General features: G+C 31.9%; 1 protein-coding gene and 1 long non-coding RNA gene across 2 annotated transcripts in view; one reads left to right on the forward strand and one right to left on the reverse strand.

Moving 5' to 3' along the window:
- LOC127837652 (uncharacterized) overlaps positions 1 to 7,378 on the forward strand; it is a 22,890-nt gene extending 15,512 nt beyond the window's left edge. Inside the window, exon 4 of the long non-coding RNA XR_008029414.1 lies at positions 6,879 to 7,378. This is a non-coding gene — a long non-coding RNA (uncharacterized LOC127837652). The remainder of the gene's footprint in view (positions 1 to 6,878) is intronic.
- Positions 7,379 to 8,039: 661 nt separating this feature from the next.
- The window catches only part of LOC127839912 (uncharacterized), a 239,983-nt gene continuing 230,534 nt past the window's right edge, over positions 8,040 to 17,488 (reverse strand). The window contains exons 3-5 of the mRNA XM_052368303.1: positions 9,712 to 9,798; positions 9,072 to 9,151; positions 8,040 to 8,764 (exon numbers count right to left, since the gene is read on the reverse strand). Coding sequence (XP_052224263.1) covers positions 8,040 to 8,764; positions 9,072 to 9,151; positions 9,712 to 9,798 — 892 coding nt within the window. The remainder of the gene's footprint in view (positions 8,765 to 9,071; positions 9,152 to 9,711; positions 9,799 to 17,488) is intronic.

A 17,488-nucleotide genomic window follows, 5' to 3' on the forward strand; every position in this document is an offset into this window, starting at 1 on the left:
TGATGTTTCATGATCCTATGCCTAAGCGTTCTTGAGTTATCATCCGGAAACCATTTTACTATTTCGAGTCACTGTGACCTTGACCTTTGACCTAGTGTCCTGAAAATCAATAGTGGTCATCTGCAAGTGATGATCAATGTACCTATGAAGTTTCATGATCCTAGGCCTAAGCGTTCTTGAGTTATCATCCGGAGACCAACTGGTGGACTGACCGACCGACCGACAAACCGACGGACTGACCGACTACTGCTATTGCTACTGCAACTGCTACTGCTACTACTACTACTACTACTACCACTACCACTACCACAACCACTACTACTACTACTACTACTACCACTACCACTACCACTACCACTACTACTGACAATATAGGGGCTGACAATATAGTAAACGAACATATAAAATCATCTATTACCACCATGTTGCCAATATATGTTAAATTATTCAATGCAATATTTGATAGTAGAATTATCCCAGAAAACTGGACAATTGGCCAAATAAAACCTATCTATAAAAACAAAGGGAACCCCACTCTCCCAGAAAACTACAGACCAATCTCACTGTTAAGCTGTTTCGGCAAGTTATTCACATGCATCCTTAGCAATAGATTAAACAATTTTTTCAGAAAAGCTTAATCTAATCAACGAATCCCAGGCTGGCTTTCGAAAAAAAGTATCTACTACAGATAACATTTTCATACTCAAAACACTAATTGATGTAACACATGCAAACAAAAAGAAACTTTACTGTTGCTTTATCGACTTCAAACAAGCGTTCGACTCTGTCTGGAGACAAGGCCTCTGGCAGAATCTTCAAAATGAGAAAATAAATGGAAAATGTTTTAAAATAATAACCAACATGTATAATAATATAAAATCACAAGTAATAACAAGCAAATGGCAAACTGCCTTCTTTGATTGCCTAGTCGGAGTACGACAGGGCGAAAACTTAAGCCCTTTCCTGTTTAATATCTTCCTAAATGATCTATACCAATACCTAAATTCATGCGGGATAAATGGACTCGATAACGAAATATCTGTTAACGGTCTACAAATATACCTAAAAATGTTTTTACTTCTCTATGCGGACGATACAGTGATATTCAGTGATAACCCCTCAGATCTACAAAACGCACTAAAAAAATTCAAAACATACTGTGATAACTGGAAGCTTAACATTAATTTAAATAAGACCCAAGTAATGATCATTGGAAAAGGCAACACAAGGCGAAATATAACACATAAATTCAAAATTGGAAATGCAGATATTGAAACTGTAAATGAATACAAATATCTGGGCATATATTTCACAAAAACCGGTTCATTTGTCAAAACCAAAAAATATATTGCTGAACAAGCCACTCAGGCCATGTTTGCCCTTCTCCGCAAGATAAAAGCACTATCATTACCATATGACCTGAAAATAGATCTCTTTGAAAAAACCATAAAACCAATACTCCTTTATGCCAGTGAAATTTGGGGAATGGGAAATGTTGATATAATCGAAAGAGTGCAGCTCCGCTTCCTCAAATATATATTTAGCCTAAAAAGCTCCACACCCTCATGTATGATATATGGGGAAACTGGCCTCAAACCTATAAAACTAGATATGCAAAAGAAATCTATTGCATTCTGGACTCGCCTAAGAGATAACACGGAATAATCCGAAACATTAAAACTTTCTTCCAAGATATATCATTACTCTTAGACCTACACTCGAAACGTTCATTAAATTCGCCTTGGATAGAAACATAAAAACAATATTATGTAACCATTGTTACTCAGGAATCTGGTACAGCCAATCATTCATGAATGGCAAATGGCTTAACAAATCACTGACAATAAAACTGAAAGATATTTATATCCAGAGCTGGAAAGCAGATCTTGACAGAGACAAAACTTCAGAACAAATACTTACAAAATTATCAAAGAAACTTTCACGCAAGGTTCGTACCTTAAGGTATCACCTCAGATACTTACCCAAAACCTGATCGCCTTTTCCACTAGAAACCCCACACTACCTATTGAAACAGGAAGATGGCAAAATATACAGGTACATGAGAGAAAATGCCAATATTGTGATGACATAGGTGATGAATTTCACTACTTATTCAAATGCCCAATATTTATAACAGAAAGAGAAAAATATCTAAATATACAGTAATATACAAATCCAAATACAATCAAATTCTACTCGCTGGCATCAAGCGATAATTACAAATGCGTAAAAAAATCTCAGCTTATTCTGCGATAAAATAACACATACTTTAGGCGTACACGCTAGAATTACACGCACATGAAACTCCTATATTTTGTTTTGATAGGGGATTTCTAATAAATATGCAAATGTGTAAAAAAAAATTGAGGCTTTCCCCATGTGCAGTATGCTTAGACAATACAGTTGGGTACTTAACCCAATACTAAATAAATTAAAGGAAAAACAAAAGAAGAAAAATGTAACGAACCCAATCCCATCCAGCCTAAAACTCCAACCTCCTGTCAAAGTGTAAGATTCTGTTGATTTGACCAACCTTGCTATCCCCAGTCCAGAGTGATTACTTTTGCTTGGCTGGTGAATAGTAAAGTTTATCAGCAAATCTGATATCCTTTTTTTTTTTTTTTTTTTTATTGATATTCAACAAACATCTCTATTACAACATGAATACACATATGAAGCAACAAAACATTTTGGTCTCTTACATATACTAAAGTATCATATGCATTGACTATGTCTGCACTTATACGTGTTTTATGTATATACTAAGAGAACAAAACACACACTTTAGTTGTTTAGGTATGAACATGGTATTGCTTAACATTGTTACCAGAAAAATATTGTTGAGACGATGCTATGTTATTTTCTAAAAAGTGAAAAGGAGAGGGGAAAAGCTAGATTTGATAATAAGAGAGTTTTAACATTGATTAATAATTTTAGTATAAAAAAATAATTAAGTGAAAAATAATTAAATATATAACAAACAAAAATCAAAAGGCCCGCGATATTTGACATATTTCACAAAATTTGACACAAATAAAGAGAGACATTTAGAGGTTTAAAAAGAAAGATTAAACAGAAAAATCCTAAAGTGTCGGGGATGTAGGCAAGATTCTTAATGAGTTATTTCAAAGTTGTGCCATTTTTTATTATGTTGATCAATTTTGCCTTTTTCGAAGGCAATTTGCTTTTCTAATATAATTTTCATTCTTAGAGCATTGTTGAAGGTCTCAATATTTGGCTTTTCGGCTTTTGATTTGGTATTGAATATGTAAGATTTCATAAGGATAATTATAAAGTTAATCACTTGATTATGAGTGCCTCCTTTTTTTGTTCTAAAAATAATATCAATTACATTCAGTTCTATGTGAAATTGTTTTCTATTTAATGACAACGTCAGCTCCTGTCATATGGGTTGTACAGAATTACATTCATATAAAACGTGTATAATTGTTTTCTTACAACTTGCGCAAAAAAGTGCACAAACTTGAAGATTTTAGATTACATTTATACAAATATGAATTAGTTGGTAGTATGTACTGTAGAATCTTATATATTAAAAATTGCGTAAAGTGTTATCTATGGTGGCTTAAAAGGGGGTTAAATAAGCATGTTTCCAGTCGATACTTTGTTCATAGGGGGACATTATGTCTTCCCATTTCTTTTCTTGTTTAGTTTTATTTTCATCTAAGGTTTGTTGTAGATTATATAAATATTTACACACTTTTTTTTATTTTTGTACTTGTTCAAGTAATGTGTTATAATTGTAATTGACAAAATACATTTGAGATAGTTGTTGTTTGTAAGTTATTGGGATACTTTTGATTAGTGTGTAATATTTGAGAAAATCTGTTGAGGGTAATTCATATAGGGTTTTAAAAGCTTCAAATGTATAATAGGTTTTTGACCTAAAGTCGTATATGTGTTCGAGGAATTTTATACACTTATTAAACCAGTTTAGGTAGAAGAAGGTATGTTGGTTATTTTTTTCTATCCTCGAGTTATTCCATATAATCGTTTTGTTTACATGCCCTTCTTTTTCTTTCGATTTAATCTTGTTCCAAGAGATAATGACATCTCTGAGGAATATATTTTTAAAATTGGAAACAATATGTTTTTCATTAAGTGCACATTCAAATACAAGATTTCCACCATATTTATTCAGTTCATTCTGATAGAACATTTTCCACTGCCCTTTATTGTTTACGTCTGTTAATCTTTTGACCCAACTGGCCTTATTAGCATGTATAAGAGCAGTAATATCGGTGAGTTTCAGCCCTCCTTGATCTATTGATTTAACTAGGGTTGTTCTTTTTATTTTTTCAGGTTTGCAATCCCATACAAATTGGAATATAGATTTATTAATTGTTTGTAATATTTCATGATTAGGGGATGGGAGTGCTGACAATGTGTACATAATCTTTGGCAGGGCAAAAGTTTTAACCACAGTGACTTTTCCAAGGAGTGTTAATTTTCTGTGTTGCCACTGTTTTAAGCAATTTATAAAGTCAAGTAATTTTGGTTGCAAGTTTTTGTCTTTATTGAGATGTTCATCATTGGTGAAATAAAAACCCAGTGTTTTAGCTTCTTCAGAGGTCCAAGAAAAATATTTGTATTTGTTAAATATAATTTGTGTGTTTTTAAGTGAACCAACGCGCATTAGGATGGATTTTTGTGTATTTAGTTTAAGTCCAGATACTTCACTGAAGTCTTGAATAGTATTTATCAATGTTGAAAACGAATTAAGCGTTCCATCTGTCATATAAGTTGTATCATCTGCGAAAAGTGTTTGTTTTATTTCTTGTTCTTTTATTTTTATTCCTTTGATGTCTTCATTCTTTTCAATAAAGTTGGACAATATTTCTATGCTTAATACAAAAAGAGTGTTGATAATGGACAGCCTTGTTTTACGCCCCTTTGAATAGGGATAGGTTCAGATAAGTGTCCGTTATTAATAATTATGGTACTTATGTCAGTATAAAATAATTTAATCCATTGTAAGAGTTCAGTTCCAAAATTAAATTGTTTGAGACTTTTAAACATGAAGTCGTGATCTAAACTATCGAATGCTTTTTCATAATCGGCAAAGAAAAGAAGTCCTGGCTTATTATTATTATTCATATAATGAATGGTTTCAAAAATTGTGCGTACGTTCTCGCCAATGAATCTACCTTTTATAAATCCTGTTTGTCTTGACTCAACTACAGACGCAATAACTTTTTTAATCCTGTTTGCGATTGTTTTGGTCGCTATTTTATAATCAACATTTAATAAACTTAATGGTCTCCAATTATCTAGTGTATCTAGATTTTTTCCTGGTTTTGGAATAAGTGTAAGAATACTTTGTTTTTGAAGTTGGGTTAATTGTCCATTAACAAATGAATGGTTAATTGAATTAATATAATGTGTTTTAATAACTTCGCGAAATACCTTGTAAAATTCTGCGGATAAACCATCTGAACCGGGACTTTTATTATTATCCATCTCTTTTAAAGCGTTTAAACATTCATATTCTGTGAGTAAGCCTTCGCATGATTGTTTCTCATTTTCTTGACAGTCCTTTTATATTTAAGTTAAAAAAAATGTGAATTATTAAGAGTATTCGTGTCAATAGATTTTTTATTGCTATAAAGGTTTGAGTAAAAGCTTCTTTGTTCATTCATTATAGTCTTAATGTCTGAGACTTCAATGTTATTTATTTTTAACTTATAAATGGTTTTACTGTCGTAATGTCTTTTTTCAAGATTTTCAAAGTATTTGGTATTTTTTTCATTATGTTCAATGTGTTTGGCTCTTGCTCTTACAAACATGCCATTTATTTTCTCTTCTATGATACTATCGTACTCTATTTTAGTTTCTTTAAACAGTTTGAATATATTTTCGTTGTTATCACTGTTTGTATTGATTTTTTGCTCTAGTGACTCTAGTTTGTCAATCTGATATCCTGAAAATTAAATAAAACAAATCTTTATTAAATGGAATAAAATCAAACCATCATAAAGCATAATTGCAAGTAACCCGACACTTGAAATGTTTTAACTTATGTATTAATCAATATGCACCCATGTAAATAATTATAAATTTGTATATATGAAAACTTATGCTGTTGTTTTTTCTGTATTTATGTTAATGTGTACATATGCTCTTTCTACTCCATGTAAATGCAGAAATTATGCATTGAAACTGAAAAATTGGCATTATGTTCCGGTTACTAGATTTACCGAAAGCGCGCGCTTTCGGTATCGAGAAACCGAAAGCACATTTACATTACCGAAAGCGCACTGTAAAATTTACATTATGAAAATAATCAATTAATCAGTACATTTTTAATTGAAGAATAATCGAAACTTGTTTATTAATGCATTTTTCATGGAGTATTTCGTACAAATTCGTTCTTAAGCGCGCTACATTATGTCAATTAACGCTATATCGGTACCGAAAGCGCAATGTCAGTACCGAATCCGAATGCTCGTGAAAACAAGTGCATGGAAATTGTATCAAGATTATCACTTTTGTTGATATTATGATTATTTTACGTCGTATTTGCTCAATCAGAATATTATATAATAAGTCTTAAAGTCTATGTAATTTACGTCATCAATTATGCCAACACAACCGTTTATGCGATTCTAATAAAGAGCGAACTATTAAACAAAGATGATTAGAAACAAATACTCGTTAAGTCATTAAATCATTTATTTGTAGTATTTATCGAACTATTTTACAGTTGCGCGCTACGGTACGTGAAACAAGTTATTGGAAGCGTTTGAGATCGCAATACTTGTTAGCATCCGTAAAGGATTAATATGATGATACATTTTTTTTTTATTTTTTTTTTCTCAAAAATATTTTTTTTTAATTTGCATGTGTATGTGTTTCAGGTGAAAGGAAATGGGCTTCCTCTAGTAAGGTCAGCGATAGCCGCCATATTGGATTTCCCTTCTGACCTAATGTAAACATGTGGTTGAAACTTTGTGGAAAAAATGGGTATTCATCAAAGTATCTTTCAATAAACACAAGAGTGTTTACTTAAGGATGTTCGATCGTTTCGTGATTTTTTTTTAAAATATCCAGAATGCTATAATTTTTTGTAGGGTGATTAATGGATATGTATCTGAAATAAATATCAAATAAAAAAGGGGGGTCACCGTGAATAATTTTGAGATATTGACGGTTTTTAAATGCAATGTGCGTTTGAGAAAAGGTCATTTTTGCGGGGCATAAAATAGGGGGTACGGTAAAACGTTTGTGTGTAAAACATTTAAAATGGAGTAGTAATATTGAGATTGTATTAGATCAGCAACTGTAACCTTTGTATTATCATACTGAACACATTTAAAACCAAAAATATTGGAAATCGTAAAAAGTAATGAGACATAAGTATGACTAGTTTTTTGTTTGTTTTGAACTTTTTATTGCACAGTTCAAAAATCGATGACATACAATACAGATACTAATTTCTGTTGATGTAATTTTCATATTCATTTGAAGTTCTCAATAATTAAAGTTAACTAGCTTAGCATAAAAATAAAGTAAAGAAATTGATAGGTCACCGTGAATTTTTTTTGGCTACAGACCTTTTAATATGGACTTAAATTCAAAAATATAATTACTCACATTGTAATAGTAATTAAAACAAAACTATATAATAACTGCTCCATAACAAATAAAATTATCAACTGAAATTTGATACACTTAGAAATATTTATTATATACATACTTATGGAAATATTTCAGATGTAACACATGAAAAAAACATGTTGATCTTCAAATAAACATCTTTAATTACCCCACCCACCTGTTACCCATGTTTAGTACAGTCCGTAGGCACCTCCCGTGTGCAAAAAAGAGTGAAAGCTAATTTATATATCAATTTTTAGGTAAATGTCTGAAGTGTCAGAAAATTTTGGGTGGACGTGCCGCATGATGGTATGTTTTTTGTTTCATGTAATTGTGTTTGGTTGCCATGGTAACAGTTTCGAAATACTTCTATTTCCAGTTTAAGTGCTAAAAAGGTCCCATAATCGTTTTTTTATTATGTTTCATTCAAAATTCAAATTAGCTGACCCAGAAAGATGAAGCTGTTTGGGAGCTTTCCTGGCTATGGACTTGTTGAGACTCTCGTTGGCTTGAGTACTACCTATTTTTTTATAAGCACCAAAAACATCAAGCAATGCCGCCTTCAGTGAAAGGTTGGTCAGTGGTCTTCCATAGGGTATGGAGGAATATTTAGCAGAGCTGTTATGAATAAACCTGCACCATGTGTCATCAAAGAAAGAATGATCACCAAACACGTGTCCAACAACAGCATCCATACCACGTGAAATGCCGACAGGGTTTTGTTTATTCTGTGATATATTGTAGTTAAATAATTTAAGTAAATAGTTGATAATTTTTGTGCTTAAAGTTGGAAAGTTCTTTTGCATGCCATACAGACAATAGGCCAGTTTTTTTTTCACATGATTTTTGTCAGATCTTTTCTCTACCATATGGGGAACATTGGTTTTCAGTCTTGCTGCTGTTGTAGTTTCATCATCACCCACTATCCCTGTAACCTTAACACCTTTTTTGGCAGTTTCAATGATCATTTCAGTGACCATGTCTGGTTCCATGGCCTTTGCTGAACCACTCCAATTTTTTCTACAATCGTGTAGTTTGCATGGGTCATTACCTTTTTTCTTATGCTGACTGCATACTCTGCAGGTTTTGCTACGGACTGCATATGCCAAGACCTTGCCAGTCTTCGTGCCGACCATTGAGCAGTGTCCTTGAATGATATAAGCTAACAATATGGGCATCTCGAAGCATTCTATTCATAGATGTACAAACATTTACTAATCATGAAAGTATGTCAGTCTTCAATTATTTAATATTTATTGAATGCAGATAATATTAACATGTTGGTCATTACACAACACTAGTTAATATTGTCACCATAAATTTATAAAATTGATTTCATGCAGTTCAATTGTACATGTATGTAATTGTTTTATATAGCCTTACATTATAATTAAACAAACAAGAAGAATGGTTAGTACATGTACATGCTAGCAGTTTGTTTACATATTTTTCACCTGATAAACTATCATACGCCCTTTCACTGCCTCTTTTCTGCCATCCTGCATCCACACTGACATCAATCTCATTGTTAGGCCTGTGAAGATATATTAAAATCATAACACAAATTTCCAAACCAAACATTTACACAGTTAAGTGTTTAGCAGTGAGTCATACAAACATTACTGACAGCTGTTCATCTTCATTCATCTAAATTAAAAACAGTAAATGTAATTTGCATAATATAATTACAATTGTCGTTGGTTTCACTAGATTACATTATTCTGATTGGCTAGAGTATATAACGTGACTGGGGTTTGTTTTTCGATGAAGCGAATTGCCTCCACGAGGAACCCGAGCGTGGGGCTACTTGGATATATTATGCCATGTATGACATGTACATGATGGATATTGCGTATTGAAAAAGGAGGCGCTTACTAAATTCATACGCGAATTTATCCCATAAGTTTTGGCATCTAATTTATTCATTAAACCTTCCGCTTTATGCAAATAAAATGCAAAAACCTTCCTTTCATACATGATCAATGAAGCGAAGAAAAGAGTGTTTCACTTCTTAAGTACATAACTTAACTTACAAATTAAATAATAGATACATGTAGAACTTAAATGAAATTTTAAAGTAAACATGATACATACATTTCATTCAAATGCACTTCTTCTTGCAAGAATGTATCGGCACTTGACTTTGCCACCTCTTCGACAGCTTGTCCAGCCTCGTTTTGTCTAATGGTAACAATAAAGAGAAATGCATGCACAACTTGCATTAGCTGACACACAAAGCAAATTTAAACAAAAAACGTGTAAATATTTTAATTAAGAAAACAAGCAGTATTATTTGTGAAATAATAAGCATTGATCATAAAATTTAGATATTCATCAAATAGACATACCTTCTGATGAGCATGGTGTGGTTGACAGCGGGTATGTTTAAAGTAGACAAAGTACTGTTTATTTGTCTGACCCCAACACCAGCATGAACCATGGCTAAAAATATTAATTTCATATAAATGAACATAAAAACAATGACATTTCTGATGGTTTACTAGCGGTAATTATGTTGTATGATGAATATTTTACTGAAGTGAAGTGGAATATAAGGGACACAATGAGAACACATAAAATGTTTCTTTCAATAACAATTATTTATAAAAAAAACAATTAATTCATTATACTATTCCATCTACAAAAATAAACATAATTGTATAAGGCCTAGGGATCTACACACACACAAATAGTTTAAGCCCTTTATTTTCAAAAACAATGCATATAAGATAAATTGAGAATATTTATGGTTTGTAAAATTTCATATGTATTATTAATAAACAGGGCTGCAAGAAGAAAATAAACGTATGTTACTTTCAAATAAAACTAAGGACAACCATTAACATTCTACTGTAAGACAAGTGTGTGTACTGGCAGAAAATCAGACACAATATGAAAAAGTAAAATATAAATAAAATGTATGCATGTAGACAACTTAGGAATAAATTATTCAACAATATTCGTAATTTAGTCTTTAGACAATCAATCATGATATAATGCACCAATGTATCAAAAAGACAAAAAAAGTCTTACCCAATGCAAGCTTTGTGTTCATGTCATAAACTCTGCCATGTTTCCGTCCAGTCGCTACATTATTTATCGCCCCACAATTGCAGCACAGTATGTCCAAAACACATGCTAGTCCAAAATCCCTGCTTCCTACGGTATTCAGTAAATTTATAGGCACTTGACAAGAACTGCATCCTGAAAGGGATTCGGCCAATGTTTCCAGTTCAACGACACGTCTACCAACTTTCCAACTGGCATCGCTGACGCTGTTGTCAATTGAAGGCAAGTTTACTGACGATCCGATAGCAAAATCATCAAAATAACAGTGGTCATTTTGTAAATCCCGATTGTCGTTTGTAATTTTATTTTCATTTGATTCCACATTAAAATTGTTCTTTGGAACGTTTTTTGAAAATTGTCCTTTTAGGTTTCGTTTTTTATTCCGATTTAAATCCAAATGAGCCATTTTAAATGAAAATAATTAAGCAAAATTAAATTTTAAAACAAAGTATCTCATTGTTGACAAATTATCGTTTGGTTATGAATAGACGCTTGTATTCCCACCAAAAATAATGTCTCAAGCGGTAGCAAGCGTTTCATCGATGTAGATCACAAAGTGACGTCAAGCAATCGAATGCTTGGTTTCATTGCAGTAAATCTCGAAAATTTGTAAATGCCGAAATTTTATAGGCGCATAATCAGAACAGTCAAACAATAATGTTCACTCGTTTATTCAAACCTTATCTTTTGAAACCGTTAAAATATATAAATGTTTTTAAATTTTACGATACAGTTAATCAATTAACGTAAAGTGGAAACGATCGAACATCCTTAATAAATAATCTATCTTGCATTTGATGAAAAAAATCAGATGAAAATTCAATTTTATGATTTAGTAATTAGCATAGAAAGAAAGCAAAAACTGGCGCTTTTTTGCGTGTTAAGCTGAAAGTTTGACTTTTGACCTCCGTGAGGTGGTGTTTTTAATATTCATTTTCTCTCGTTCCTCTCCACGTATTCATAAGCTTATGGTATCATTTTGTAGGGAAATTGTTGGTTTTACAACAGCATATAAAAACAAAAAGAAAAATGCAGTAATTTTGGCGCTTGCAGACGTCGAAAAATTACTCATTTTTTGGGACGGCAATTTTACAGCAAAATGCTGATAGAAGATCATAGAAGATATACCATTTGAATAATTATTCATTAATTGATCAGATGATGTGCTTGGTTCATGTTAAAAAGTTCGCTCATTTTTGCTCAGTCCGTTGAAATGTTGCATGTTCTAACCAGCCGCCATATTTGTTCACCGCGTCACATAATTTCGCGACCCGGAAGTAATGTTTACAAAGTGAAAGATGAATATAGAACAGACTTGTAATTAGAAGATATACATTGTATTTCGAAGTAAATACTCATTCTGAGTCTTGATATCAATGCGGATGGTATTTGCAATTTGTTGAATGTGTAATAGGGATGTGTGTAAATGTTTTTGTGTTTTTTTTTTCAATTGAAGAAGTTATTACATTTTAACAAATCTGGGGGAAGTTCTATTTATTTCAATTCTTTATGATCTCATGATTGTATTGTCAACATAATGTAACAAAATAAGTCATTACTTTTTATGATTAAAATTTTCATTCAGCAATATGGTTCAAATGATGTCTGCACAACAAAAGTAACAGATGTCTACATGTAGATACTATTCTTAAACTATTAACAATACTAAGTATGATGTTAAGGTTAATTAATCCTGTATTGATTGCATTAAATACAATCTTTTAGAAAACCAACATTCTAACTAGCACCCAAAACATGGAGGAGTGTTAAAATTGAAAGTTATCATTGGAAATATATGAAGTACCTCTGTCATGAGCTCTAAATATTTTTTTATTTAATACTGGTAAAATCTTTGCAGACAATATATGTTTACACTTGAAAAGTACATTTTGGCTCAACATCTTGAACAACTATATATTGTACATTAAAATGCTTCAAAAAAATAAATTGTGGTTATATTCTGGACATGCCTCTATTTTAGTATAAATTAAAAATAGCTGTATTTATATTAAAAGTATTAGACTACATGAATGGGTTATAGTAGTATCATAATAGAAAGAAATTGTTATATTTTGAAAGAATCTTGGGATACATATGATGGAACAAGTTAAATTTCCAATTGTACTAATTACGGATTAGTTAACATAAGAAATATATGTATTGAACCTTTTGAAAACATGCCCAATTTTGACAAAACCATGACTGAAAGATCTATTTTACCAAATTATATTAAGTGGCTGCTTGATTTCCGGATGATAACTCAAGAACACTTAGGGATCATAAAAGTTCATAGGTACATTGATCATGACTTGCAGATGACTGTCACTATGTCAAAGGTCAAGGTCACAGTGACTCGAGCAGAAAAAAAGTTTAAAGATGATAACTCAAGCACGCTTAAGCCGAGAATCAGGAAAGTTCATATGGACATTAGCCATGACCGGCAGAAGACACCTTTTGACTTTCAGGTCACTAGTTCAAAGTTTGAGGTCACAGTGACTCAAAACAGTAAAATGGTTTCTGGATGATAACTCAAGAACGTATTCACAAAATGGCTGCAACTACAACTGACAGCCCATTTTTGGAGCATGCGTGTTTTACAAACAGCCCTTGTTTCAGCCTTAGGTTATACAGACAAATGTAGTCATCAGTAGTTGTTTTATTGTCTGTATATAATATTAACAATATATTGCATAATTTCTATCATTTTTAATGAATACTATTTGGTTTTCCAAAGAATTTTGCTTATTTAAGCATTCAATTTTTATAGCTTATGAGAAAAAAGTGGTAAAACACTGTCGTCCGGAAAATTTAAAAATATCTGATATTTCAAAGAGCCATAACTCTGTTATAACTCATGATATCAAGATGAAATAAAATGCATTCATCTTCTTTTCAAAAGACCTTTCCAATGATGTATTACAGTTAATACTTTATTGTAAATTTAAAAATAGTCTGTACTCACTAATCACGTGTTTATCTTATATGCGTCGTTAAACAATTATTTAATTAACTTACAACGTTTATTGTATATATTGCTTATACAGTTTATACGAGTTATTATGGCACATCTAGTGATGGTTTAACGTATATATTGCATTATTAATTGTATGTATACCGTATCTGTGTCTATTCACTAAGGTGACAGGGGATATATTTTTGACCAAATTTCGAGTTCCGAAAGGCCGCAAACAGTCAAATCCATTGCATCAAAACAGAAAGTGACACAAGAAAGCCTTTTTGTGTCAGTGTCATAACATAGGCAATATACATTGAAAATACAACCAAAGACAAGGCTGGCTTCTTCAATTGTGAAACTATGGCCCTTGATCTTTCCCCCCAACCACCTCATTTTTAATGAAAAATTGAGAAATTCGACCCATTTCATGGCATGCACAGAACATTCAAACAGAATGCAATCCTAGTTTTGGCTACATTACTCATTTATTCCATCCCTGTGCTTTGTTTATTTACCTAGAAAAGTGTCTCCCATACGTTTAGATTTTTCACAATTTACCTTCAAAGTTTTTTTCTGTTTCTGCAGCGTGAAATATTGACTTCCGACAAAAGTGAAAACCTCCTTTTTGAAGATTCAAAATTTCATTGCTAGGGAGCTGTGGCTAGTTTTAATGTTTTTCCAAAATTTTGAGACATTCTTTCTACAACCTAACACAAGAAATACATCTTATAAATACCTAATTGATTAAAGACCATAGGTAACACCTACCCTAAAGATATGTAATTTTCAAGGGACCCCCCTTTCACTGATATATCCCCTGCCACCTAAATGTTCCTCTTTGCTTTATTATTGATTGCCTGGATATGCTTTGTTCATTTATCAAAATAATAGCCATAATACCTTTCCCTGAATCACGAAGAACTCCATATAAGAAAACCAATGTAATCCATCGTCAATTATGCACTAAAGGTTACACAATACGTGAATTAAATGTTTGAATCCCCGATTAACAAAACCGTTACACACAATTGTATCGATACAACAACACGCAATACATGACGGTATCGCCTAATTGAGAGCAACGGTTAAAATACACTACAGTCGTAAATCGATGAAAAAAGGTTACATTACACTATACAAACAAACACTCGGGTACCGGCCGCCTCAGAAACCGAGTTAAAATAAAATAATTATGATATCCAACAAGTAAACATCAATCATAAACTTGGTCAAATTGGCTCCTATAAATAACAAACTTTAACCGATATTTCACCCTGCATGTCCTATGTTCTCACACACCCTTTAGATGTTATTTATTGTTGTTTCCTGTAAGTGACGTGACTCTGTTATTATGTTGTATAAACTGTATTTGCTCATTCTATTCACATGTTGTGAAAATGTGCATATTGAAAATAAACGAACGATAAGGTTGTTGGTCGTAGTGGATTCAACAAAACGAAACATGCCGTCAAACGCTTCTTATATGAACAGCCCAGGTAAGGGTCACTTTTTCGTTTCAAGGATGAAGTTTTCTTTACGGATGATATACCCTACATATATTTAACATAGTCATTATTAAATTCGTTTTTTTTTTCAATCGATCTAACATCGCAAAATGTAACAGCGTGCGGTTAGAAATTGGCACAATTAATTAACCAAAAAATGACACGTTTGCATATTTTAACCAGTCTAGAGAAGCGGTAGGTTAAAAAAGCAAAACGAATCAGAGCGCAGCACACTGAATATTCTCACGCTCCGCCATTACAGTACTGAAGAGAAAACAGGGAAGCGACATGATTTTATCGAATATATGTGAAGATTTAAATAGTTTCTGTTATCGATCTGATCATCAAAGTATAGTTCACGTGATTAATAGAAACAAGGGTCATCTGCATTCGTTCAATAGTAATACAACTCAGCACGAATAAAGTTTTGATTGTCACTTTACATGTAATTTGAAGGTGACGCGTGATATCTGATCTTGATAACGGTATCCACACATGTGCACACATGTGGTGTCACGGACATACCCATACACGCATTTTATCCACACCAGGGACATCGCCTCCACTTGAGCAATGCGTTCGTGCCTCTATCGCATATATTTTTTTTAAGATAATTACCTTGCTGAAAATGGTTATCCGTAATACATTAACAAAAACATCACGTATATTTTCTTTTTTTTTAATTTTGTGTACCATAAATTTAAAATTTATTTAGGGAATTTAATGGAGACATGTTTGGGAAATGTAGAGAACATCATCAGAGCTATGTAATAATTTAAGGCTTCAGTTGTTTAGTTGGACTTAATTATGAAGTCAGTTTAATAAATATTGAGAAAACAAATAAATTTTATTTCACGCTATGGACTCTGATATTACCTGTTAACGTTATTAAAATGATAACTTTAAAATAGAGTTAGTGGCAAAAGCTAATATGTACTTTTCACACAAGAAGTCTGATACTTTAAACACTTTTGCTAATGAATAGCCCCGGTACTTGTTCATTTAAAATCACAAAATTCATTTCCGGTTAGAGAATTTTGTATTTGCTTGATAGCGATAAATAAAATATATTAATAAAAAACACTTAAGCTAAAGAATTAACCAGATACATACTTTTAAGTTGAAAAGTGTTAATGAAAATTAACAGAGTTCGCTAATAAATATTTCAGGACCAGTTTTAGTTAAAATAAAAGAAATCATTTTTTCTATAGTTTTTTATATAATATTTAAAACGACAAAGAAAAATTTTAACAACGAAATAGAACATATTGAGACAAGGTATGTACCATTCAATAAAAAAGTATTGAATCTTACACTATTTGTTACTGTTTATCTCCGGAACTAGATAAGAACGGTTTTTATAAAGAAAAAATGATACAGAAGTTAAAAAGGCAGATATCTAATTTTCAATAAAATTGTCCACTTCGGAATTAAATCTTCCAAAGATTCGCAATTAATATGTTTGGCAATATTTTCGCTAAAACATAAAGTTTGCTTAATACTTTAGATGTATTGATATAACCTTTCGTATTAGCATTGAATAATTACATACCATAAAGTAAAAAATAGGCAAAGGCATTGCTGAAAGGTGTGCTTAAAAAGCTATCTCATCCTTGAATATTATGTGTTGTCACTGCAATATTCTTACAAAAACACATATTTTATTAATCTATTGTGTATATTTGTTTTTTAACTTCTATTGATTAACGATGTGATGCATATAGAAAATTTATTCCATGTTCACTTGTTTTATATCCTTCTGTGCAAATTCATAAAATACTGTTATTGGAAAGAAGCGCGTGTACACTATGATTACCGGGTAGCTATTATCTGTCAATTCTTCAGTACCGTAATGGCGGCCGGTCACGTGATAGCCAATATGGCGGCGGTCAATTTATCGATTATGGGATTGTCTATATGTAATTGGTAATTTTTATTCTTTAAATTGTTTCACCCAATAATGTTGTATATATGTATGTTAATCATCATGTTAAACATGGTTCTAGTTTTAGCAAACATGTTTTGAATTCGAAATATGTTGCAGTTGCTCGAGGAATGATCATCTTCTTATTGACATATATAAAACTCACACGTAACTAATACACAACTTCATATTGTGCCAACAGAAAGTACATGGTAAAAATCAAAGGTCCGTCGACATGTAAAATTATCGGGAATTTTTTCATCGTCCTCGTCGTGTGATAACTCTGTCATGTTAATGTTACTTTAATAGAGATATTCATAACAAGCATTATAATATTTTAAAAAAGTATTTGTTATATTGATCAATGCATTACTCGACTTATAAGTGGATAAAATTATGTGTTACTTCTTGCATTTT

This window comes from Dreissena polymorpha, chromosome 7, assembly GCF_020536995.1.
Source record: "Dreissena polymorpha isolate Duluth1 chromosome 7, UMN_Dpol_1.0, whole genome shotgun sequence".
Classification (NCBI taxonomy): domain Eukaryota; kingdom Metazoa; phylum Mollusca; class Bivalvia; order Myida; family Dreissenidae; genus Dreissena; species Dreissena polymorpha.